The following is a 24,070-nucleotide window of genomic DNA, read 5'->3' as shown; positions in this document are numbered from 1 at the left end:
ACACTATTCTAAATGACATGAAATGTATTCCTGGGAAGAGATTTAGAAGCCAAAATACAGGTGGAACACTTAGGGCTTTGAATGAAGTTCAAACTTTAGAAAGAAAGGCATATATGTGAGACCAGAATCAACAGGGTTTGGAAATAGATCATAGAGTTGAGACTCTAAATTCAAATCTGCAGAGTTGACTCTAAATTCAAATCTGCAGAACTGGCGTAATGATGGTCCTATGGTTAATAAAGAGAAACTCTGAAAAGAGTGATTTGTGGGTAAAGGTTTTTGGTTTTTTTTGTTGTTGTTTTTTTTTTTAGTCATTAGTTACTAAAGAGCACATTCGCAAGCTTGTTGCAGAACATAATTAGTTTGTTTCAGTGGGCGATACTTAAGTTCTTTGGTTGTTTCCTTGTTATTAAAGTTGAAACCTTTTTATTAAAGCAGAAATCCTCTGTTGAGCCAAGGCTTTTTCTGTCTTGTTTTGCTTTTTTTTTCCCCCTCTACCATAACATGAACTTGGTCAGGAAAGATAGGTTGAGTTCAAAACAGCTGCTTATCAGAAGAGAAAGTATGTGACAAGAGAATCTTGAATCCTTTAAAAAATTTTTTTTTTGTCTATACATTCTTATGGAATAGATTGGTAACATTATAGGCCCTAAAATTTGCTACATATTTCCTAAGTAATTCAGTCTCTATATATAAGGTCTCTGAAATCTTTTGCTTACTGTTGAGATTCATTTTTGTTTTGTTTTGTTTGCTTTGTAACTTGTTTTTTGGTGGTAGCTATCTAGAGCTAATATTTTCATACTATAAATGACATCTTCTCTTTTTCTTCCTAGCACAACATCCTAAAATAAATCCATCAGAATGACACCGTCTCAGGTTACCTTTGAAATTAGAGGAACTCTGTTACCAGGTATTGTAAAGTTTTAATTTAAAACATTTTTTTTAAATTAAAGGAGCACTTTCCTCATCTGGCTTATCCTAAATATGGAGTTGTTATTAGAGTGGGCCTAATTTTTAAATGAAAATATCTTTATGGCTTGCCCAATACTAGAACTTTGCTTGGAACATAGTAAACTCAAAGGGGAAAAAACAAAAAACCTCCCCAGATAGTGTCTTACTCTCATGTTTTCCAAGAAAGCTGTGACTCTATTTAATTTTGCACATAACAAAGATAGTGGGGCTATGATTTTTAAGTAACATGAAAATAAGTGAAATTTTGCTAGTATAATAAGTTGGTGAAATATTTGACTAAGATAACTGTTCCCTACTTGTGCATTTTTATTTTTAGCTTTATTGTATTTTTTGCCGTCTACTAAAGCAGTGTGAAATAATTTTAGTGTAAGATAGTATGTCAAAACAGTATCACACTTAAGTTATATACCTTGTTTAATATACTCTAGCTATACTGGTCAGTACCTTAAATCTGTTGCAGTCTTTCTTTCCTTTGGGACTTTCTCAGAGTATTTCCTCTGTCTAGATCTGTGCTGCCCCCGCCCTCCACCAACTTGCCTTACTACAGTCTCTCACATTCAACTAGGTTAAGGTCCCTGTGAAATTCAAGGTTACAGGACTTTTTGTAGTACCTCTTATAGATTTTATGGAATTGAGTAATTTTGTTTGTGAATAGATTATAAACTATGAAAATATGACTTTGTCTTATTTTCATGCTGAACATGCTAAATTCCTGCACCTTGCACAGTGTTTGGCTCAGAGCATGGGTAAGATGTGTTCAAAGAACGAATGAGTGATTCACTCTATAGATCCAGCCTCTTTGTTCTAGCAGCCATCACAACAGCTGACAGGTGTGTATTCAAGTGCAAATTCTTAGCCAAGATGACCTGGTGCAGCTCAACCACTGGGCAAGATTCTACAGCTTGAAGCTGAGGGGTTGGCGCCCTTGGGTCAAAGTGCTCACCTCCGGGTCATTGTATAGCCTCCTGTAGAGAGAAGACCATAGAGCTGTATCATACCATTTTAGGGAGTTGTACACGGGCCAGTTAGCTAGAGAGAGCTGGCCGTGTCAGGCAAATGGACTGACCACAGCAGTAGCCATAGAAGGCTCAGCTGAACAAGAAGGGGCTCTCAGGGACCAGAGGAAAGATAATGGTGTATATGAATGCAGATGAATCTGTAGGTGCGAAAGAGAGAAGGAGATGTTGGGCGGACCCTCACCGAATCAGGAAGAAGTGTAATCTGCTGAATGTGGAGAGTGGGGAGTGCAGAGAGGGGTAAGGTTAAAGGGAACAAGTCAAAAGAATATGTGGGGGTGCTGTTTGCAAATTTCTTTAGTTAACCTTCAAGTCTTTATAATCTTTTATAAATGAAAGCCAATTAAACAGAGGTCTGTCTGTTCTAATAAAAAGTTTCCCTTTTTTAAAAAAGTAGAAGCCATATTCACAGTCAATCAGCAGAAAGTAACACTGCAAGAAGGAATTGGTAAAATGCAGGAGCACTTATAGAAGGAAAGAGTGAACCACCAACTGATGGCCCAATTTCACTTTTTCCATTTGGGAAAAATGTTCTTTCCGGAGCAGAGAGTAGCTGCTATTTTGTGTGGGGCTAAGAAATACATGCCTCCTTATAAAGGAAGTGTAATGGGCCAGAATCTGATTTTATGGTAATTTGTACTTGGAGCTAGGAGCCAGAGCACACGCTATTATATGCATAGTAACATGTAGGGTCTTGGGAATTAATATTCGTACCTTGTATTTAGCAATAATAAAATAAATAAAATAAAAATTAAAAAATAAATAATAAAATAATAAATTAAAAAAAAATAATAAATAAATTTTTTTAAGTTTATCTTCCCCCCCCCCCTTTAAACCAGAGAAGGCAGTGATAACCTAAGTTAATTGCAAAAAAAAAAGTCTGGTTACTCTTAAGGATTTATATATTTAAGGTATTTTGATATGAAATCGCTATGTATAACCACCCTGTGCTTCATGCACATATATTTAGAACCCTGAAAACTACCGAGTGACTATACCACTTGGAAATTTAGTTAAGTTTTAGACAATCCAAGTTCACAACATTCTCATGCAGGTGGCTAAAGCCAACTACAATTCTAGTCTTACTAGAGTAGTGCCTAAAGCATGGATATCAAGCTACTCTCAGAATGTGGAGGAGTTTGTCTTTAACTTTGTCATTTGGGCTCAGTTCATTATCTTTTTCTTCATGAATTTTAATTATATTAATTCAAGATGTGTTGGTCTATAAGGCAAAGACTTCTGCATACTTACATCCAAGAAGGTGTAGCCTTTTGCTAAATATGTGAAATTTAGCAAATATAGATAATAGCTATATGTTGGTTTGTCTATTGATGAGAAATGTTCTGATGAAACAATAGTTATTATTTTCATAAGGAATACTAGGTTTTTCACTAGATAATAAGTCTTTGTTTTGAGGATTTTTTTGTTATTGTTAAATTGCTTCTGTCCCCTTGCTAATTTTCTTGATCTTTCTTGTTAACAGCTACTGTTTGAGTTCCTATTTCTTTAGAATACTTATATTCACTTAGTGTTTGCCCCTTTAACTTGGAAGCTGCTCTGAAGGCAGGGACTGTGGTTTGATCACTTTGTCTTCTTGGTGCTTGTTATTTATTGGCTCAATAAATAATGGAACGAATGAAGTGTATCCCTCTTTGTCTCTGGCTTTGGTTCTGTAGAGGTGGGTCAAGTTAATACCGCAGGTGCTAGTGTGGTGCCGGGGTCCAACCCGTTGCTCGTGACGGTCCTCTGTCTCTGCTAAAGGCGGCTCTGCAGCCAGTTGAACTAGCACAACTGGCTGCTCTTTTCTTCTTTCCTAAAACTAAAATTTGAAACTTGCCTACTTATGCTGCTGTAACTGGTTGTTCTGTTTCTTTAGGAGAAGTTTTTGCAATATGTGGAAGCTATGATGCCTTGGGAAACTGGAATCCCCAAAATGCTGTGGCTCTTCTTCCAGAGAATGAGACAGGTGAAAGGTAAGCACGGAAATGTTAGGTTACAGAATGATTGTGACATTCAGATTATAGACTTGGGCTTTTAAGATAGATACCTTCGTATATTTTTCTTTTAATTTTTGGTTTTATCAAAGTTATCACATTTGCATAAAGAGTAAAATAGTTGTACAAAGTTCATTGTGAAAGAAGCCAAGTTTCTCTGTTCCTCGATTTCCACCTCTCAAGCAACTATTTTAAACTCTTGGCTGGTTCTTTTGATACTTACCACCATATTTCTAAATAATAGGCTTATATTGCTATTTCTTATTTATTTATTTATTTATTTATTAAACCCTTCTAGGCACTATCTTTTGGCTTCTTGGTACACAGTCTTCATAAAAGATCTAATTTTTCTTTAGCCTATAAAATAACTTTCTTCAGATGTATATAGCATTAAAAAGATAGCAGAAAGTTGAACACATACTTAGATAGCTAATGTAATGAAATTACTTCACTGCTGACGTTAAATACAGCACTAAACTTAGAATGCATGTATTGGTACCTTGGACTGGGGAAAGGTGGGTCTGGGTGCCAATTTCAGTTCTGTAGTCTGTGAACGTGTGTGGATCTGATATCTCCAGGTCTCAGTTTCCTCATTTACACAGCAAAGGGGTTAGAATACAATCAGTGAATGTCAACAAAGGTGGTGCTTCTCCACTTGGGGATTTTTGGAAGTGTTATGGGCTGTCAGGATGTATGTGTGGGGGTGAGGAGAGAGGAGATTCTAAATAGTATACAAGTACATGAAATGCCACTAGGGAGGGACCCCGGATTCTGTGATTGTGAAGCTCAAATTCTGCTTTCCTGTGGAGCAACGCTCCTAAAAATGTGACCTGTGGGCCAGCGCTAGGCAGAAACATTTTTTATCAGGGCATGATATGAGAAATACAAACATTGAGAGCAAACATTTGGAAATATTTATAGCAGTTTGACATTGCTGGGGCCTCCATGCATATCATTGTAGTCTCATCTCATTGAACTGGAGATGGAGACCAAACATATTGGTTCAGGGCAGATTAGGTAAAACAAAGAAGAAAACAAAAACTGGGCCTTTGCAGCAGGGACACTGGCGAGAAAGAAAAGGAAAATAACAAAAGCAAAACACCACCAAAGTGTAAGCTAAGGAAAAGAAAACAAAAACCATGTATAGAAAACTCTTTCCCCTATTTGTCATTAGTGGGGCACATTTCTCAGCCACGAGTAATTATGTTAGATTGATAAGTAATACTGGGATCACAGAGGAACCAGATGTTTACTCCCCTTCAGGTGGCTTTTTTTCCTTGATTTTTGGATCAGCCACTCCTGTCTGAAGGGAGCTTCACATCTTTCTGAACTTGTTCCTAAAACACACCTCTGCTGTGAACTCTTGAGCTGCCCTGTCACCTGCCCTGTCTTAAGTCTGTTTTGTCAAACTCATCCAAGTAATGTGAACAGAATGAGGTAACACTTAACCACTTAATTTATGGGACCAGCCATTTTTACGTTGCTGACGTACACTGAAATGTAATTGACTCCTATGTGGCAGACAAGCAGTGCTTCACAAGAAGAAAGGAAGTAGATGGCACAAGATGACACAAAAGGCAGACATCTATCCGCCTTTCGACAACATTCTTGTTTTAGAATTGAGTTTCTTTGGGATGTCAGTGTGCTCTGCATCTCATTCTGGGCCGCCATTTCACAGTCTGTTAGGCCTCTCCATACCTGCAGGCTTGTCGGAATTTTTTTTTTTTTTTACTTATAGATACTTTGAAGCTCTTGGTATTGTTTCCTGATAATGCAGAAAACGTGGATCACTTGTGGTTTTATTTGCTCTCCTTGTAGATTTTATTATGTTTTGGGGAAGGTATGAAGGCAAATCAAAATCAGGCAGGTGCACTAAAGCTTCTCACTGCCCCTCTTTCCTGGTTTATCTTGAATTTCATCAGCTTATGTTCATTCTTGACATCACTGAGCAGTTCTGGTTCATTTTTAACTTTGTTACTTTTGCTTAGAGAACCAGAATAAAAAGACTCATTGCTTTGCTCTTTCCATCTCTTTTCATATAGTGGTTCTTCACCAGAGGTGCACATTAGGGGGCTTTTAAAAAATACACGTCGAGACCCTACTCTTGGAGATTGAGAAATAGTGCATAACAGAGGGGCCCTAGCACATTTTTTCACAGCTTCCCACTAATTCTAGTGTGCACATCTCAGGCTAGTTTCATGTACTCTAGCTGACTGTTTTATGGATGAAATAGTACTGGAAATTTGCCTTTTTTTTTTTTTTTTTTTTTGTAGCAGAGGAAATAAACTATCCCTTAGAGTTGGTAGAGTCTTGTGTTGAAAATGACTCTGAGGCTTATCAGGGAAAAGTAGTAGTGGCACCTGTGCCCAGCATTTCCTCTCCTTGCTTTACAGCAGGATTCTCAGGCAATCATACACATCCATGTGACCAGGCTCCACCCAGACCTGGAAATCAATCTCCCAGGGTGGAGCCACGGCATTTGTATTTTGTCACTACAAGGTTAATCTGATTGCTGTAGGTAGGACCAGGGGTGACAGCTGGTTGTGGGTATTTCTTAGGACCCAGGACTGAGTCAGAGCGAGGATGATGCCCGATGAAGCCTGTCTTGGCAGAGGCAGGTGCGGAGCGGTGCTAGCCATCTGGTATCACGGAAGGACATTTGGAGCTGCCGTTTATTCACTGAACTGTTCATGCTGAATTAATGTTTGGGTAATGGTCTATGACTGGCTCTCAAAGTATTCATTATCAGAGTCACCTGTTAAATTATATGTTGCTGGGCCCCATCCCCAGAGTTTCTAATTAAATAGGTGTAGGTGTGGCCTGAGAATTTGCATTGCTAACAAGCTCCCATGTGATACTGATGGTCCTGGGACCACACTTTGGATACTACTGGTCTATGATTTGAAGTTAAAAATCAGTTATAATCATGAATTATAGTGAATTTTTTCCACCGTTGAGTCAAAGTTTTAGAATAGCATTAGAATATGTTAGAATAGTATAGTTCAGAGGAAGACATTGGGTTGAATCAAGTACGATACAGATACTGATTCCTTGGCTAGGGGACTAGCCAGAGGCTGGGCAGGACAGAACAAGGAACAGTTGGGAACATGAGTATAACTTGCCGGCCTTGGTTGGCCCTACAGACTCTTAGCAGCCATGTAACATCTCTAGCTAAGTGGGAAGTCAGAGAAGATTCTGACTCTGGCTTTCACCTCTGCACAACTTGCTTTTTCTGTTTGGAATACTTCTCTTGGCTCTTTGTATGACTGTTCCTTCCGATTATTTAGGTCTAAGCTCAGATACTTCTTCCTCTTTGAGGCCTCCCCTCTAAAAGCTGCCTCCAAAACTTCTTGTCACATTAGAACATTGGTTATTTGTGTGTCTGTCCTCACAGGAAAGCAATCTCTTTAAAGATGGGGCTCTTTCTGCCTTATGTTATTACTGTGTTCCCAGCACCTGGTCCAGATTAGGTCTGGAGTAAAATTTTGTATAGCAATAAATGGTATTGGTCACAGATCTTACTTGAGGGTTTTATTAATTATGAAGTCTTTATGCATTTTAGTTTGATATTGATGCTGCTGCTTTCATATTTTTTTCCTTACAGCATGTTATGGAAAGCCTCCATTGTACTCAGTAGAGGAGTATCAGTTCAGTACCGCTACTTCAGAGGGTGCTTTTTAGAACCAAAGGTATGTTTTCTTCATCCAGTTTCCAGTTTCTTTAGCAAACTTACTTCTTTCATAAAGCAACTAATTTAAGTTTGGATACATTAAAACTAAAATGAATTTGTTTTGATCAAATAAGGAAACTAGAACTCTAGATTAATGACATTTTAGTACCAAAAAGCAAGGAAGTAGCCACTTCAAAGGTAGGCAATGTCTGCAATGGAATTTTAAAAAAACTAATAGTAAGTATGTTCTGCAATATTGTTATTATGGTTTTAATGATAAATAAATGTTCTCAGTATGACATGCAATTTCTATATCTTTGGTAAGCTAATCAGTAACCAATTGCAAGGTTATTCTTTTTGTTTCATTTTTTAATCCTTATGTGGCATAAATACATTTAGAGTAGCATATAGCCAGTTTTAGGTGAGTAATTGTTTTAAAAAATTATTTCACAGCAGCCATCTCTTAGTGGCTGCGTTGTTTAACTTCTATCACAACTGAAGTCATTCTTCTTAGATTTTTTCAATGATGGTGTTGATAGACCAGGATCTTTCCTGAAGGCCTTTGGAGTAGCTAATAAATCTAATTATGCTTGTTCACAATGATTTATTATTTGGGGATTGTTTTCATATTTAGAAAAAAGTTGATTCTTTCCCTGTTATTTTAAAGAGACTTATTTGCTGAAAGGATTCTTTTCCTTCAGATTGTTACCTTTGAGCATACTTGGGCTGCATGTGAACAAGGGCTTAGGCAGGAGTCTAGGAAACAAAACGTGGATTAGAGCTTCAAAAAAATTGTATTTCCCTTCGGGGTCATTGAATACTTGTTACGTAATGAAAAAGGCAAGCAGCCACTGTTACCTCATTCTCTTAGCCACCATTATAAAAAAAAAACTGACAAACCCACTTCAGCTGTCTTTTGCACCTATTACGTTTCTTATTCCAAGAATATATTGTAAATATTCGGTAATTAAACTTAAATTACATCATGGTTGATCATTGTGTTGGCTTATCTTGACAATAGTCTCACTTTAATGACTTGAGAAAAGATCATTTATTTGGTATAGGTGTTAACGTATCATGGCATAGTTCTTCAGTATAAATTGAACAATTGTGCATAGATATGTAGGTCATAGCACTCATGACATTGAAAGCTTATTTGAGGATCCTGGTATGTGAAATTTGTAGCATGTGAAATCAACTAAATTTTACTTACAAGGGCATTTGGACAAGAAAATCATAATGAGTCCTTTGGGTATAGTTTTCTAAAGTAAGACTATTGTCAACACAGGTTAAATTAAGCCAACCTACCGTATTCTCTCTCTTCATTGAAAATGTAACTAAAGCAGCACATTAGTCTAAAATGCCTATTTGAAAAAATTGGCAAGAAGTCTGCTTACAGTAAAAAACAAGTTTTTCCCCTTGTAATACTTGCAAAAGTTTACAGTATGTGTTGGTGAGTGTGTTTCTTTAAGTAGGTGCTCTGTATCGTGTACACATGTACCGTGTGATGCAGGGGCTGCCATGGTAAGTATGTTTTTCATGGAATAGAGTAAATAGCTACATAAAATCCCATGCATATGGCTAGAGGGTTTTTTTCCCCCACGTACCAGCTTAAAGTGACACTTTTTTTGTAAGTTGGTGGCTCTTTTTAAATGAAACAATTTTAATAGAAATAATTATGAAACTTTGTTTCCATTGTGCATTGTGAAATGATAGAACTAATGTGCAAGGAATCTTAAACCAGAAAATGATGTAAATTATTGGAATACATATTTTATGAATATAAATAATAGGAATGCGAAGTAATTACGAAAGCATTGAAAAGCTGAAATGGGTAATAAGATTAATTTTACTGGTCAGAAGTTTTAGGAGGTAGTCTACCTAAGCAGTTGTAGAGCCTAAGCTAAAAATCTTGTGATTTTGACACTTGACCTTCAGACTTCAGTTTCCTCATCTATAAAATGAATGTGAACTATAAATTTCTTAGGTCCTTTCCATTGCTAAAATTTTATTGTAAATAATGTAAAATTTTACCATTCATATTTTTTCTTACATATTTTCTCCTGGCATATTCCTTTTAGTTTAGAAGTTGAGTCTTGAAGTCCTTTTTCTCTTAATTTTTCATAGCTACATATTCTCTTGCACTTTGTAGAATTAGAATGTGAATGTGGGGATTTTAAGATAATTTTACAGGTGACAAATCAAAATATTAACTTATTTAAACAGAAAATAAAGGTACTGTGTTTCCCCGAAAATAAGACCTAGCCGGACAATCAGCTCTAATAAGACCGGGTCTTATATTAATTTTTGTTTCAAAAGACGCATTAGAGCTGCTGGTCCGGCTAGGGCTTATTTTCGGGGAAACACGGTAGTAGGTATTCCTGGAATGAAAACATTGGTGTGAGCCTGCAGGTAGTCCATTAATTTCACATCTTCACCAAAGATAATGTTTGAATTAACATGTAATTTCAACATTTTAAAAATCCGTGTCCACCACTCTTTACTATGGCTAGAATTAGGGATGTTACCTCATGCGGAACTGTTAGCCAATTTTTAATTATATTGTCCTTGAAATTTTTCATTTGTTTCAGTGGAAAAAGCTCTTTATTTTTCAGTAACATATCTGTTTCTAATTTTTATACATTCACTCATAATTAGATCCATTACAAACTCTTTTACTTTATCCTTAATCTACCTTGATTGTCATTTTAATCTTTTAACAAGAGTATCATCTGTGATAGGCAGATGATGGTTTATTTTCAGAATAGCCCAGGTTGTCATTTTGTATAGTGGTTTCTTAATAAGTAAAATTCTTCTAACTTCTAATTGCCCTCAGCTGTTAACTTCAAATTTGAAGTATCTCATAGATGTCTGTCAGCTTAGCTTTCTTAGCTTAACTCTTAAGGGACCATTTTTTTATTGATCTTATTAAAATTATATGACAGCATTGATAAAAATTCTTCAGAGACCCTTTTACATGTACATTTCCCCCAAAAACTGTGGAAAGGAAACAATCAGTAAAAAATTTCAAGTTCACACATTTTTCATGATATTTAAGAGCGGCGATATTAATGACTACTTGATAATTTTGCTTGGTGGTTTGTTAAAACAAAACAACTAAACAAAACAAAAACTTCAGCCTACATGTTGGATAATCTTGTTTATTTCTCTCAGTGCTTGATGTAGCTGAGTGATGTCAATAACTGTTTAAGAAAGCAATCATTAAGACTTGTATGTGTGGAAACATAGATTTTTTTTTTTGTATTTTTGTTGTATGCATGTTTGAAAACATTCCAGCAATCATCTGCTTTAATATATGCTAAATTGTAAAATAACTTTACCAGTACTGTTAATGGAATACTGTCTTAGACTGATGTTGTTCCTTTTTTCTCCAAAGATCCACCTTCCACTTGACTCCAAAATGCTTAAATTGTGGCAGCCTTTTACAGAATGGAACTGTTCTTTTTTCTAAGATCTTGAAGAATGTTTTTCATGGAATAGAGCCTTAAAAAAGATTGCGTGTTTTGGAGTCATTACTGAGATTTTTAATATATCAATGCTCAGACCTTAAATTTTTATTTTTTTTAAAGAACTTCAGTAAGCTAAAATTTAAGATTACCCTCTAAAGCTTAATAAAATAGTCATAACAATTTTGGAAGTTCACTGTATTTTAAAACTTGGTTTATTTTTTTCAATATTATAATACATTGTGTACCAACCCACAAAGATTTGTACTGTGAACACTAGTAGACGCTATTATAAGTCATCGGTTGAATTGACTCTTTGGACTTCTCAAATTTTTATTCTGTTCAAGCCTAATTGTTTTATGCTGTGAGTAGTGGATTTGTAAGTAGTGGATTTGGACTAAAACAGATGAGTGTGGAGTTATTAAAATTGCTACTAAAATATGTTCCCTGTAAAATATTTTAATCTACAAGGCTGTTTTTACATAATTAAGTATGTATGCTACAGTCAAGATTTGGTGAAATTATCATGACACCATGTTTGTAGTGAAGAGGATTTTTTTTTTTTTTTTTTTTGTACGGGGAGGTGGGGGACATGGGCAGAGCGGAAGAAGGGAATAGATTGGTTCTTTCTGGATGCCTATTGCTGAGAAACATCATTCCTATCTTTAATGTATACACATTTGCATCTCTTGAGGATTAGAAAGTTTGATATTTAAAAAAACAAAATCAGAAAAATGTGACAAGAAAAAGTTGTAAAAATACCTAGGAGATGTAGGATTAAATGTATCTCCTTTTTTAGTTGTAATGGAAATGAAATTCACCATATTTTAAGATGAGCAGTTTCCAATTATATTTTTAAAAACTTCTACCCAGTCTACCAGTTCATAAGTGAACGCTTATAACAAAGGCATTTGGCTAGAGAGAGTGAACACTTCCTGTATTGTCTCAAGATAAATGATTTGAATGAGTATCTAATGCTATTTTAGTTTTCAAATTTCAAAAGTTTCAAATTGCAAGTTTTACAAAAGATTTTAACCTCTGATTATTTTAAGTGTCAGGATAATTTCTTGTGTTTAATTAATAATGTGCCAAATTTGTTACATACTTACTATCATTTGGCACATTTATTAAGTATAATCAATATTGAAATCCTATAACATGTTATAGAACAGTATTTAATGCCATCTAACAGTGTACAATATATAGAGAGAAACTTATAGGCTTTTTAAGAGTATATTTATTGTATGCCTAGAAAAGGGCTTAAAAGTGATGTGTGAAAATATTGATGGTGATTATCCCTAAGTGATGTGATAATGGGTGACTTCTGTTTTTTTCTTTTTGCTTCCTTGTATTTTACTACATTTCTTCAGAAGATGTGTAAATAACCGAAAATTAAAGTAACTTGTAAGGTTATAGTTCAAAATTTGCCTTTAAAAATATGTATTTAAGGGTTTAATTTTGGCACATAAGTTTAATTAGTCATTTTTTTAATAAAGGAAAATTAGGAAGCATTTAATACTTCCGTTTTTTAGCTAAATGCAGGGAATCTTTGTTGGTACATTCATTGTTGTTTTTAAATTGCTTTAGATGTTATTGACAACAAAGCTTTATTTTCTTTTTTAGTAGGAACTTACTAACAGAGGACAATATTAGGAATTGTCACACAGTAAAACTGGGTGTTAGTTCCCTTTTATCAAATTTGTTCTTCACATTTACCCATGCATGTGTCCTTTCTTTTAGGGTGTCCTGTGCCCTTTAGAAAGACTGTGGTTACTGTGATATGAGAAATCTGATGTTCTTCTTGTTATTTACTTACTGTTACTTAAATATATATATATATATACATATATATATATATATGTGTGTATATATATATATATATATATATATATTTCCCTCAAGTTCCTTGAGTAACTCGTGACAATTGATCTTGAACTACTTACTTGTTCCTACTATTCCTGCAATCATAGAGTTTAGGCTTTTTCCAAACACTTGGAGAGTTACTTAACACGAAATGCTTTATCCACTAACACCTCATTGACTGGTGACATACCAAATAGAAAGTATGTTTGTGGTTAACTTTAACTTAGGATAGAATATCAGTTAAAGATGAAAATTTCTTTGAAAAAAAATGAGTATCGTAGACAGACTTAAGAATGGATTTAAGACAATTCTGTGTGCCAGTTCATCTCATTTTTCTTTGTTTACTGCCTCATCCTCATTCTCTTCCAGCACTCATGTTTTGTAACCTGATACATTCCTGATTTGGGGCATATAATATTGATAATTAACAAGATGAATCTCTTGATTTCATATTTAGTATAAGACTTAGGCCACAAACATCTAATGGAGTCATGGGTAGAAAATAAGATATAAGAAATTATTGCAGACGTTTAACTTTTAAATTGCAGACTATCGGTGGTCCATGTCAAGTCATAGTTCACAAGTGGGAGACTCATCTACAACCACGATCAATAACCCCTTTAGGTATGGGCATTAACTGCATCTGTTTGAGGCATATGCATAAAGTTACTAATGTGCTGCACAATGGCTTAGTGGGATTTAATAAATTTTTATTCTGAAGTTTAAGGTCAATGCGTTGTCAGTACTACAAATTTCTCTTAGCATATCATGGATCTTACTTTCAAAACTAGTGCTAATTGCCTTTCTTTATACACTTTATTAGAAATGCTTGCCTAGTTATTTTATTTTCTTAGGTTAGATTAATTGATTGTGGAATGTTTATTTCCGTGTGGAGTAGTCACAGAGTTTATAAAACAGTATTTCTCTTGGCTGAGCATCCATGGCTTTATTTGACTACTTGCTCAGAGAACTTAGAGAACATTTGAGGAAAAATTAACCCAAAGCAAAGATTCTTAAATTTTTAACTTTGAATAGATAGTAAGAACAGTAGAACTAGTTATCCTACTGATTGTGTTTTTTTAAACTAGTAAATATTTGAATTAACTTATATGAACGGATTCAAATTCCTTGGTTGTAGTAGGCATATTTTGCTCCTAATTTACTTACATACTTTGCTGGCTATATTAAAATTGATATTCAGATAGTTAAAAAAAATTCAGTTTTCTTATGCCTAAAAATGGCATTTCTCTTCATACAAGTATTTTTGAATTTCTTTTTCCATAACTGAGATTAAAATTTGAAGTTCATTTCACATACGTTAAATTATCTACTTGGATTCATCTGTAAATTGACTTGGTGCTGAGAAATGTATCTTTTAGTTTCTAGGGAAAATTAGAACATAAAGATAATAAATGGCTTGCTAGTTACCAGCTTAGAAAGTAGTGAGAGATTCTTCTTTACCCTATAGGAAGGACACATCTCGTTTAAACAGATATCTCATTCCATCCTCTTTATTGGATTTTCTTTTTATATGTTTTAATATAGTTTTGATAGTGTGTTTAGAATGTTTATGATAGTGTGCTTCAGAATTATAATAGTCCTATACTGAGGTTGGAAATTATTAGATACTGAATATTTAAAACATAATTTGCATTTTGAAGCATCTTGCAGTTAAGTATATTTTCTTATTGTGAGAAGTGGGATGATTTTGTTTGTGGTCTTTTAAAAAGAAATTTACACTTTTAGAAAATATAACTCGTAAACTTCTCAATTGTGTGCAATCTATCAGAATATTGGGAGCTATCACACTTATTTTGACAAATATTTCAGACAGGTTTAAAGTAAACTGGGAAAGGAAGGAGCAGGGAAGAGAATTAGTATGTTACTCAGAGGGTGGGGCTTACCAGCTTGTCTCATTTAGTTGAAATTTTGGTTACAAGGGCATGTGCTAGCACTTACTCTTTTGGTAGTTCCTCACAGCTCTGTGTATACAGGTAAGTGTATGCTGTTTGTAAAGCTTTTAGCTGGCTGTAGAGAATAGTTGGGATTTGAGGAGAATTACATTTTAAGTAAGTTCAGAATATGCACTACATAAGAATAAGCATTTTAATTGTGCCAAGACCTTTGGTTTGAAAAATTAAGCAGGAGATACTGTTGTCCAGCAGCCTGTCAGTCTCATACATTGGTGGGGGTAGAAGTGTGTCCCAGTGCCTCTAGAGCACCTGTCTGAGTTTTTTTTCTCTTCCTTGTAACATTGTGAATAATCACCAAATATGTACGAACTGTTGCTCTTTAATAGCCTCCTTAAAAGGGAATTATTTATTGAGGGCTACAATAAATATGCTTATTCATTTTGGGCTGCTTTTAAATTTTAGATTTCATATTTGAAAAAATGCGTAAGGTGGGTAATTTCTCATTTGTTCATTCTGTATACATTGTGAATATTAACTAGGTTTTCTATTTTCCTTCAATTCTAGAAAGCGAAATTATTATTGATGATGGACAATTTGGAATCCACAGTAAGTGAGACTGTTTTGAAAATCTTTACTGATATGGTTGAGATGTTACCTTACATTCATGAGAAGCAGATAGCACAGGGAAATATGACAGAGTATGGTTTTGAAATTAGAAGCTAAATCCAAGAAACAAATATATTCTGTTAAATAATAGTTGCTAGTATAATTCATATGCTTTCAAATTTTATTCTTTTGGTTTTCATTTGGTGATTTCAAGTATATGAGTTAACATCATCACTTTTTAACCCTATTATGTTTGAGAATGATGTTAACAGTTCTAAATGTTTAAAGTGTGAAATGTTACTCTAAAGCTAAATTTGTGCATTTTATGTTTATGTTTATGTTTATATATACATTTTCAGTAAAATCCATATTAAGTAAAATGTTCTAGTAATTCTGGTTGATTATTTAACAACTAATTACAGTAGAGTAGAAAATCCTATAACTCCAAATATGTTGCAAATATGCATTTGTATACTTCTGCCTCAGTAAATACTTTATCTTGAAGATGCAAGTTTTCATCAATGACTGAAATTGTCACAGTGTATCAGCATCAGCACTATTATGCTAAACTGTACTTTCATTTTAGATACTATGCTGTAGGAGTCAAAAGGTGTAAAGGGGGTGGCCAGACTGTGTGCTTGCCCTGACTGAACCAGAGATAAATTACTGATAACCAGTTTGCTTGCCTGTCAAATATAGGAAGGAACAAGTTCTGAATGTTTTGGTTGTGGTTTTAGTAGGGATGTATGTTTATACACTTTAGAAATGTACATGCTTTGGCAGTGTTTGGATAGGAATTTAACCTCTTTTCCTTGAATTTATTTTGGGTTACTATATTACAGAATAAGGTAATCTAAAATACTTGAATAGCTTTAGTGTTTAGTGTATGACAGTATTGTCCTCTTTATTTACAAAAGATGATGTTTATGCTACGTGTTCTAGAGAGCTTTGTTTATGGAGGAGTAGTTTTCTTATTTCTTCGACTGTAATGCGTGACATATCCCTCTATTGTACATTAATTACTATGTGTGGTTATGAGTGCATGATTTCTTTCATCTTTTTTTGTTCTGTTCTAAATTCAGCTTTAGTTAGCTTTTAGGGTGGAAAGCCATTTCTCCAACTTTGTCCATTTCTGAAAACGGTTTAAAATTAAGAGATATAGTGGTTTCTCTTTATTTTTAAAATTGCTAATTATTAAACATTTTAAAGATATTTCTAAGGAGAAAAGTTTCTTGATTTTGTTTGTTTAACTCCTGTGGAAAAACTTAGGTCCAAAACAGTTGACAGCTCTCTGGTATTTATGCAAATTTTATACCTGTGTTGGGAAACTTAAACAGTGCTAATACAGTGTTATCACAGTTGTGCAATTTATGGCAGAATATATAAATGTGAGAACATACAGAATTGACTCACAGTTTTATTCTTACCTTGTCATATCTCAGTCCCCAGGAGTAGTGGTATAACTAGTTTCAGCTGAATAAACATCTCACGTGGAGCTTTGGAAGTTTAATAGTGATCCCTAATGAAACACCTGTAGGTTAGAAGCAATCTTGGAGTATGTATTCTTTTGGAAATAGATTCCTGTTGCTTCAATAATGGATTCAACTACAATATTTTTATTTACTTAAACTATGGCTATTGTTACCCCCCTTTTTTATATAAAAGTTCCCCCCCTTTTTTATATAAAAGTTCTTTTTCAATGACAAATTTAAGGTTACCTATCTATTTGCTTTGGATAGAAGTACCAGTGACACATAACTGGAGTGTATTAAAACCTGAACGTGCACTAGAATTGTCACAATGTGTTGTACTTACTGGATTATTTAAAAATTATGTATAATAATTATGTTCTCCCTGTTTCCTTGCCAGATGGTATTGAGACTCTGGATTCGGGATGGCTGACATGTCAGACTGAAATAAGATTACGTTTGCATTATTCTGAAAAACCTCCTGTCTCAATAACCAAGAAGAAATTTAAAAAATCTAGATTTAGGTATGACCATGTGTACATGTTACTTAAGCCATTTATTTTTACTAATGCTACAGGTTTCTGACCCATTTTGCTTTTAGCCTTTAAGTGTATAAACTAAGAAAATAGCACTTATAATGTCACATTTTCTAATAACTTCAGGGACTTGTAAGAGCTAACTACTTCCCTGCTTCATATTGCTACAGTTACACACACTTACGTTAGCCTTAATCTCTAAATTTGAAACTAGAAAATTTTGTTTTTATGTAGATAAATGATTTCCAAGCTATGCATCTGTGTAGCGTATACCATTTAAATTTTTTGAGTATAGCAATACATAGCTTATTTTAAAATTGATGTAACGGAAATGATTGTTTGCTAAATGAGGGGAGAATGGTATAAACAGAAAAATGATTGTTGGAAATATCCATCAGTGTCCGACACTTTCCTGTGGCTTAAAAATGAAAACCTTGCCATGAAGAAAAGTAGCACTTATCGTAGCAGTTCCATATTTATTTTTAATCTTGTATTAATTTAAATAGATGTCAAGCTTTGTGTGAATAGCTAAATAGTGAGTAACTTTATTTTTTTGTAATGTCTTCATATATACCTTTGAGTGAGCTGGCTTCTCACTGACCCAGGCAGCCCTATAGTTTGGATACTTACAACTTTGGTATAGAGATTTTTAAGTCTTTATATGCAGCCTTTTCTGACAAAGTGTGAGGGCTGGGTTGACAGGGCCATTTTCAGTAACTGAAGTAATTATAATCGTACAATACTTAATTTTCTTCATAATAAAACTTACAATGATATTACAGTGTGAAAATCCATAAATGCTTAAATATTATAGTACTTATCCCAATCCTGAAATAAATAAGGGAAAGGGTGTGTAAGTAGCACTTCATAGTCCTTTGCATTGGCTGTTCTGAGAGTTTGAGTAAAGGGTTTTGGGTGTACCTTGTCTCTGCATTTCTAGGCCTCTGCTTTGCTTCTGAAAAACCGAGGTTATTGGACCACATGAGTGATGTGCAAGATCCATTTGACTGCAAAGAGTCCCTAACCAGTTAGTCACATGTAATTGAATATTTTATTTACATGTTAAAAGAAGCAAATAAATTATGTAACAGCTGTAAAGTGTCTTATTAGCATAAGACTTTGAAATAAAGATATCAGTAGAAGATAAAGCCATGGTTGGTTGGGCTTATTAGGATTTTTTTCCTCAACTGTAGTTAAGAAATGAATAGGTATTAATAGTTGGGATTCTGATTGGTTTGCATTATGTACTGAGTCCTATACTGTTCTTGTTTATATAGAAATTATTTTGAGTGTATGTATTGTGTTGCTGAGGCTTAAATTGGAATATTTTCATACAACCATACTTAGTTGGGATCCAAAAATTAGTAACTTATTCCTGTTGAAATAATCGTGCATAGCAAGAAACTGATGTTTATTCTGACCGTCCTTTTTTCTTAAATTCGTATTAGTGGTAGACTAAACCTTCATGGAGTAGGAAATAAATTTACCTGCAAGAATATAAGGACTTTAAAAAGTTAGCAACAGCTGATGCATTTTAAATAAAATAGCCATGCTCTTCTATCTCATTACCACCAACTTTTAAATACAAGTTTCTCTTTCAGTTGACTCCAGCAGAAAGTGGAAAGCAATATCTCTTTATGATAGATTATAACATTTATATAGCTATTTGAAGGAAACCTTTAACATAAATTCTTTCATTGCCCTTTGAACTTGAATTTTCTTTTTTCTTTTCTTTTTTTTTTTTTATAGATACACATTGCTGTTCACAGTTGTAGCCTTTGTAATCTTGGATGCCTTTCTTCACTGTACATTACTGTCCATTTGTGGTCTCTTTTCATATATCCTGGTAGAGAATGTTTGTTCCTTCAGGCTCACCAACAGAATTAGTTGTCCAGAAGTATTCCCTTTGTTTCGTTTCTGAGAAGAGATGATTTTTGTTTGGATTATTAAAGTGCTACTTTTATTTTTATAGTATGATTATGCAACAATATTACTAATTGAATAATATGTAGAGGTGTCCTCCCCGGGAGACCTCAGAATGATGTGGCTATCAGAGTGGCTCAGCAATGGTTGGAAGCAGGAGGTCATGCAGAGAGAGTAGGCCCCACTTATACAATTTCTTTGTTTTATCAGTCAGATATCATTTAAATCTAGAATGAAAAGTTTTTATAGCTCACCTATTACTCTATACAATGTCGTTTCCTACATTAATAGTTTTAAAATTGTCTAAGTACATTTCCATTGGTGCAAGAAATATCTAGAATTGAATACTTTTTGGCATCAAAAGTGCTCTGTGCAAGTAATTGCCTTCCATTGAGAGTAGACTAGTCTTTGTTGTCCTATACTTTGAGGCATTGGTCTTTGTTTTCATTGCTGTGAAGCCTATAAGAGTTTTAGACTCTCAGTTTATGTTTTGTTCATTTGTTTCATTAAAAACGTACATGTATACAAATACATACACATAAAAAAACATGCATACATACAAATATATATATACACTTAATACAATGTTTTTCTTTAATTTACCACCTCCAATTCTAATAGTCTTAATATTAACAGAATATGGTTCAATTTTGTGCTCTCTCTCTCTCTATATATATATGTATATACACATATATATATACACATATGTATGTATGTATATATGTGTATATATGTGTATATATGTGTGTGTGTGTGTGTGTGTGTATATATACACACACACACACACACATATACACATATGTATGTATATGAGTTTCCCCGAAATAAGACCTAGGCGGACCATCAGCTCTGATGCGTCTTTTGGAGCTGCTCTGGTGTGTGTGTGTGTGTGTGTGTGTGTGTCTGTGTGTGTGTGTGTGTGTGTATTTGTGAAATTTTTCAAAAGATATTGAGATAGCCATTTATAAATGAGATAATGGTAAATACCTTTTCAGATTCATTTTTAAGAAAACAAAGAATTGATGAAAACAGCCTTAGGCATTAGGCATAATGGACATTTATCTAATTTTAATACTTTACAGAGATATATGTAGATAGAAAACATAAGTATTTTATAAAATATAGTTAATGCCTTGACCTATAGTATGTTTAGCTTTTGTATAGTTATTTGAAGATTTTGCATATTCAGGGAGTACTTCTACATTTTAGCATATAGGTAACATTTGTATGAGTTTTCCTTCTGTTCCACTTTTTGCATTTCATTGTTTTTTCCTTTTGTGTAGGGTAAAGCTGACACTAGAGGGTCTGGAGGAAGATGATGATGATAGGGTGTCCCCCACTGTTCTTCACAAAATGTCCAATAGCTTGGAGATATCCTTAATAAGTGACAATGAGTTCAAGTGCAAGCATTCACAGCCGGAATGTGGGTATGGCTTACAGCCTGATCGTTGGACAGAGTATAGCATACAGACAATGGAACCAGATAACCTGGAACTAATATTTGATTTTTTTGAGGTGAGTAGTTCTTTAACTTGTGGGGGTTGAGAATGCAGGCATGAGCTTATTTTTGCATATGTTTTGATTTTTGTTTAGTTTGTGTAAACGTATGGTGTGTACAACATTTTAGATGTTTAATCCTCTGTACATTTTAGTGAGCTTCAAAAGCTAGGAGTTGACAGATTCAAGTACTATTAAGAATATAATGAAGAGAACTTCAGCAGAATTGGTTTCAAATCAAGACCAGATGCCTCGATGTCTGTGTCCTAAATATAAATGAATTATATCAAAAGGAGCCTCCAAGGATACACAGAGCGATGGGCAGGCTGTATAGTTCTTGTGGGCAATCTGACGTAACTAGCATGATCGAGTCCTCTTCAGGACTGCAGTTTGTGGTTTACTGAAGCACTCTATTATAAGAGTTCATCATAACAATGGACTCATTTTTGCAGCTTTACTTGATATTCTAAATATGTAATACAAAAGTTGCTATGAAAATTGTGCCAGGTTTTTCAGAATCTGCTGCCAAATTTCCAGAGCTACTTATGACACCCATACTAGAGCTCTGGTTTACTGGCTTCAGTTGCTTCCCACAAATATTACTGGGTCCTCCCCTGAGGTCCTTGCTCTGTTGTGCCAGGCTCAGTAGTTATGTGTACTACTTTCCTTAGACTCTTAGTCTTTGGCACTTCCACTCCATTTTTCACTAGATTAAAATTTAAGTTTTTGCAGGTAGGAAATGTGCCTTGCTCAGCAGTAGCACTTAGCCCCAGTTTCTTGAAAATGGCAGAATTCAGGTTGGATTTAAACCCATTGAGTAACACTTGTTGCACATATAATTAAAATTATCCTTGAATTGTTAATTTGATGGTTTCTTTAGATGTAGCCTTTGAATGGCTTTTTAGCTACCTAGCGTAATATGGAATTTAAAGTATTTACTTTCAAAAAACTAAAAAAAAACTATATTTAGATCTTACCCAATTAATAAGATCTGTGGGATTTTATTATAAAAATATGAAGATTTGGTTGAATGTTTTCTTGTTCTTTAAGGACCTACCTTTTAATAATCTCTTGAACAGCCTCACTTTTCTTTCATTTGGTTAGCAGTTTTGAAAATACTATTTTATTTATAAACTAGGTTAGTAAAATATCCAGTGTAGGGAATAGAGTCAGTGGAATTGTAACAGCTGTATACGGTGTCAGAGGGGCAGTAGATTGGGGGAGGAAGGTTATCACTTTGTGAGGCGTATCAATGTCTAACTATTAACGTTGTTTTGTACACCTAAAATTAATTTTAAAAAAATACCCAGGGTAACCTCAAAGTATTCGATTTCCTAGGGAGTTACCATCTTTCTATGTCATCTGTGTGTATGCATTTTTAGAGAATATAGTATACATTAAAAGCTCACTGCAGGTATATCTTAGTCTTTGAATCTGAAAGTACTTAGTAACTTTCAGTCAGTCCTTTAAATTCACCTAAGTTCACATTAGAGGATCAGAAGTGCAAACTAGCAGTTATGATTAATAAAGTAATACATAAAATCTTAAAATATTATACACTAAAAAATGTACTATTTATTACAAAAAAAGCTATCTGAATTACCTGAATATAAATTTGATTGTGTTTCTTACCGATCTTCCTCCATGGAGGTTTTTTTATCTTTAAATTTAAAATATTCAAGTATAAGAATTTGGATTATTCTAAACCTCATTTTTTCAGGAAGATCTCAGTGAACCCGTAGTTCAGGGTGACACCCTTCCTGGACACGTGGGTACAGCATGCCTCTTATCATCCACCATTGCTGAGAGTGGGAAGAGTGCTGGAATCCTTATTCTTCCCATCATGAGCAGAAATTCCAGAAAAACAATAGGCAAAGTGAGAGGTAAGCCTGGAGAAGCAGGGTGGCCCTTTATAAGTAAGCAAAGGTTAAGTTAAAATTTTTATTAGTTTCAAATTGAGTTTTTGAGAATGGTGAAGATTAAACTAATGATTTGTTTTAGAATTTTAACTAATATGATAATAATAAGGACATATCTATTGAAATTTCTGGAAGCTTTACTTTGAATCAGTTTTGACTTGATTTTTTTCCTATTTGATAGATTGATAAAGCTAGTTTGAGTGGTATTTACATATAATTGAGCTCATCGTGGCCTTTTTAATTGTCTTTATTTTTGTCCCTCTCCCCCCTTTTTTTCCCTACAAAAGTTGACTATATAATTATTAAGCCGTTACCCGAATACAATTGTGACATGAAATCTTCATTTTCCAAGTACTGGAAGCCAAGAACACCTTTGGATGTTGGACATCGAGGTGCAGGGAATTCTACAACAACTGCTCAGTAGGTTGAATATTTGAGCAGAATTAGCATTTGGTAGCTCAAACTTGATAATGTTAAATTGGTTTGACTGACTAAACGTCAAATGATTCTTTTATTATTATCCTGGAATTTGGATGTAATTTGGTAATTGGGGTTCCCAACTCAAATTAATTAGAGACTCGCTCCTAAGAGTCTAGTCAGTCTTTTTAATACTGTACTGAATTGATGATGAGAGAGACATTAAAACTAGAAAGCCAGCCCCCCAAAGGGGAGGAGAGCGGGGGAGTGGGTGAAAAAGGTTTAGAGGAATACGAGGTACAAACTTCCAGTTATAAAATAAATAAACCATGGGGATGAAGTGTACAGCACAGGGAATGTAGTCAATAATATTATAATAACTTTGCGTGGTGACAGATAATTACTAGACTTATGGTGGTGATCACATCATAGGATATATAAATGTTGAATAACTGTTGTACACCTGAAACTAATATATTGTATGCCAACTATGTTTTATTTTAAAAGTATTTTAAAACAGAAAACAAACAAACTAGGAAGCCAGGATGGGAACGCTTGATGCAGAGTCAGCCTGATGACATCAGTGTATCTGTATTGTGGTCCTCACTTTTGGCATGTTGCCCTTTCTGGGTCTCAGTTTACTCAGTGCTCAATATAGTCTCCATACTTCCACCACGTTGGTGTGTCAGCCTTTTCCCATTCCCCCAGTCTGCCAGTATTTTTAAGTCATCTGAGGCTTCATTGCAGGGAGCAAGGTTCTGTGTCCCTGCTACTTCATGCCATTGCAAAGGTTTTTTCCTTAATTGGT

General features: G+C 34.4%; 1 protein-coding gene across 13 annotated transcripts in view; it reads left to right on the top strand.

Moving 5' to 3' along the window:
* GPCPD1 (glycerophosphocholine phosphodiesterase 1) overlaps nucleotides 1-24,070 on the top strand; it is a 50,701-nt gene that overhangs the window by 5,082 nt on the left and 21,549 nt on the right. For 9 of the 13 annotated variants that reach the window (XM_081033391.1, XM_081033397.1, XM_081033398.1 and 6 more), the window contains exons 2-10: nucleotides 834-910; nucleotides 3,865-3,961; nucleotides 7,587-7,671; nucleotides 13,531-13,606; nucleotides 15,460-15,501; nucleotides 17,371-17,494; nucleotides 20,713-20,944; nucleotides 22,647-22,809; nucleotides 23,133-23,265. In XM_081033391.1, coding sequence (XP_080889517.1) covers nucleotides 862-910; nucleotides 3,865-3,961; nucleotides 7,587-7,671; nucleotides 13,531-13,606; nucleotides 15,460-15,501; nucleotides 17,371-17,494; nucleotides 20,713-20,944; nucleotides 22,647-22,809; nucleotides 23,133-23,265 — 1,001 coding nt within the window. In that variant the 5' untranslated portion in view covers nucleotides 834-861. Of the gene's footprint in view, nucleotides 1-833; nucleotides 911-3,864; nucleotides 3,962-7,586; nucleotides 7,672-13,530; nucleotides 13,607-15,459; nucleotides 15,502-17,370; nucleotides 17,495-18,445; nucleotides 18,545-20,712; nucleotides 20,945-22,646; nucleotides 22,810-23,132; nucleotides 23,266-24,070 lie in introns of those variants that run through there. The other 4 variants (XM_081033393.1, XM_081033395.1, XM_081033394.1 and 1 more) reach the window with 2 other exon arrangements.

Source organism: Rhinolophus hipposideros (assembly GCF_964194185.1).
Source record: "Rhinolophus hipposideros genome assembly, chromosome: 22".
NCBI classification, from domain to species: Eukaryota; Metazoa; Chordata; class Mammalia; order Chiroptera; family Rhinolophidae; genus Rhinolophus; species Rhinolophus hipposideros.
This window is presented reverse-complemented; position numbering and strand designations above follow the sequence as displayed.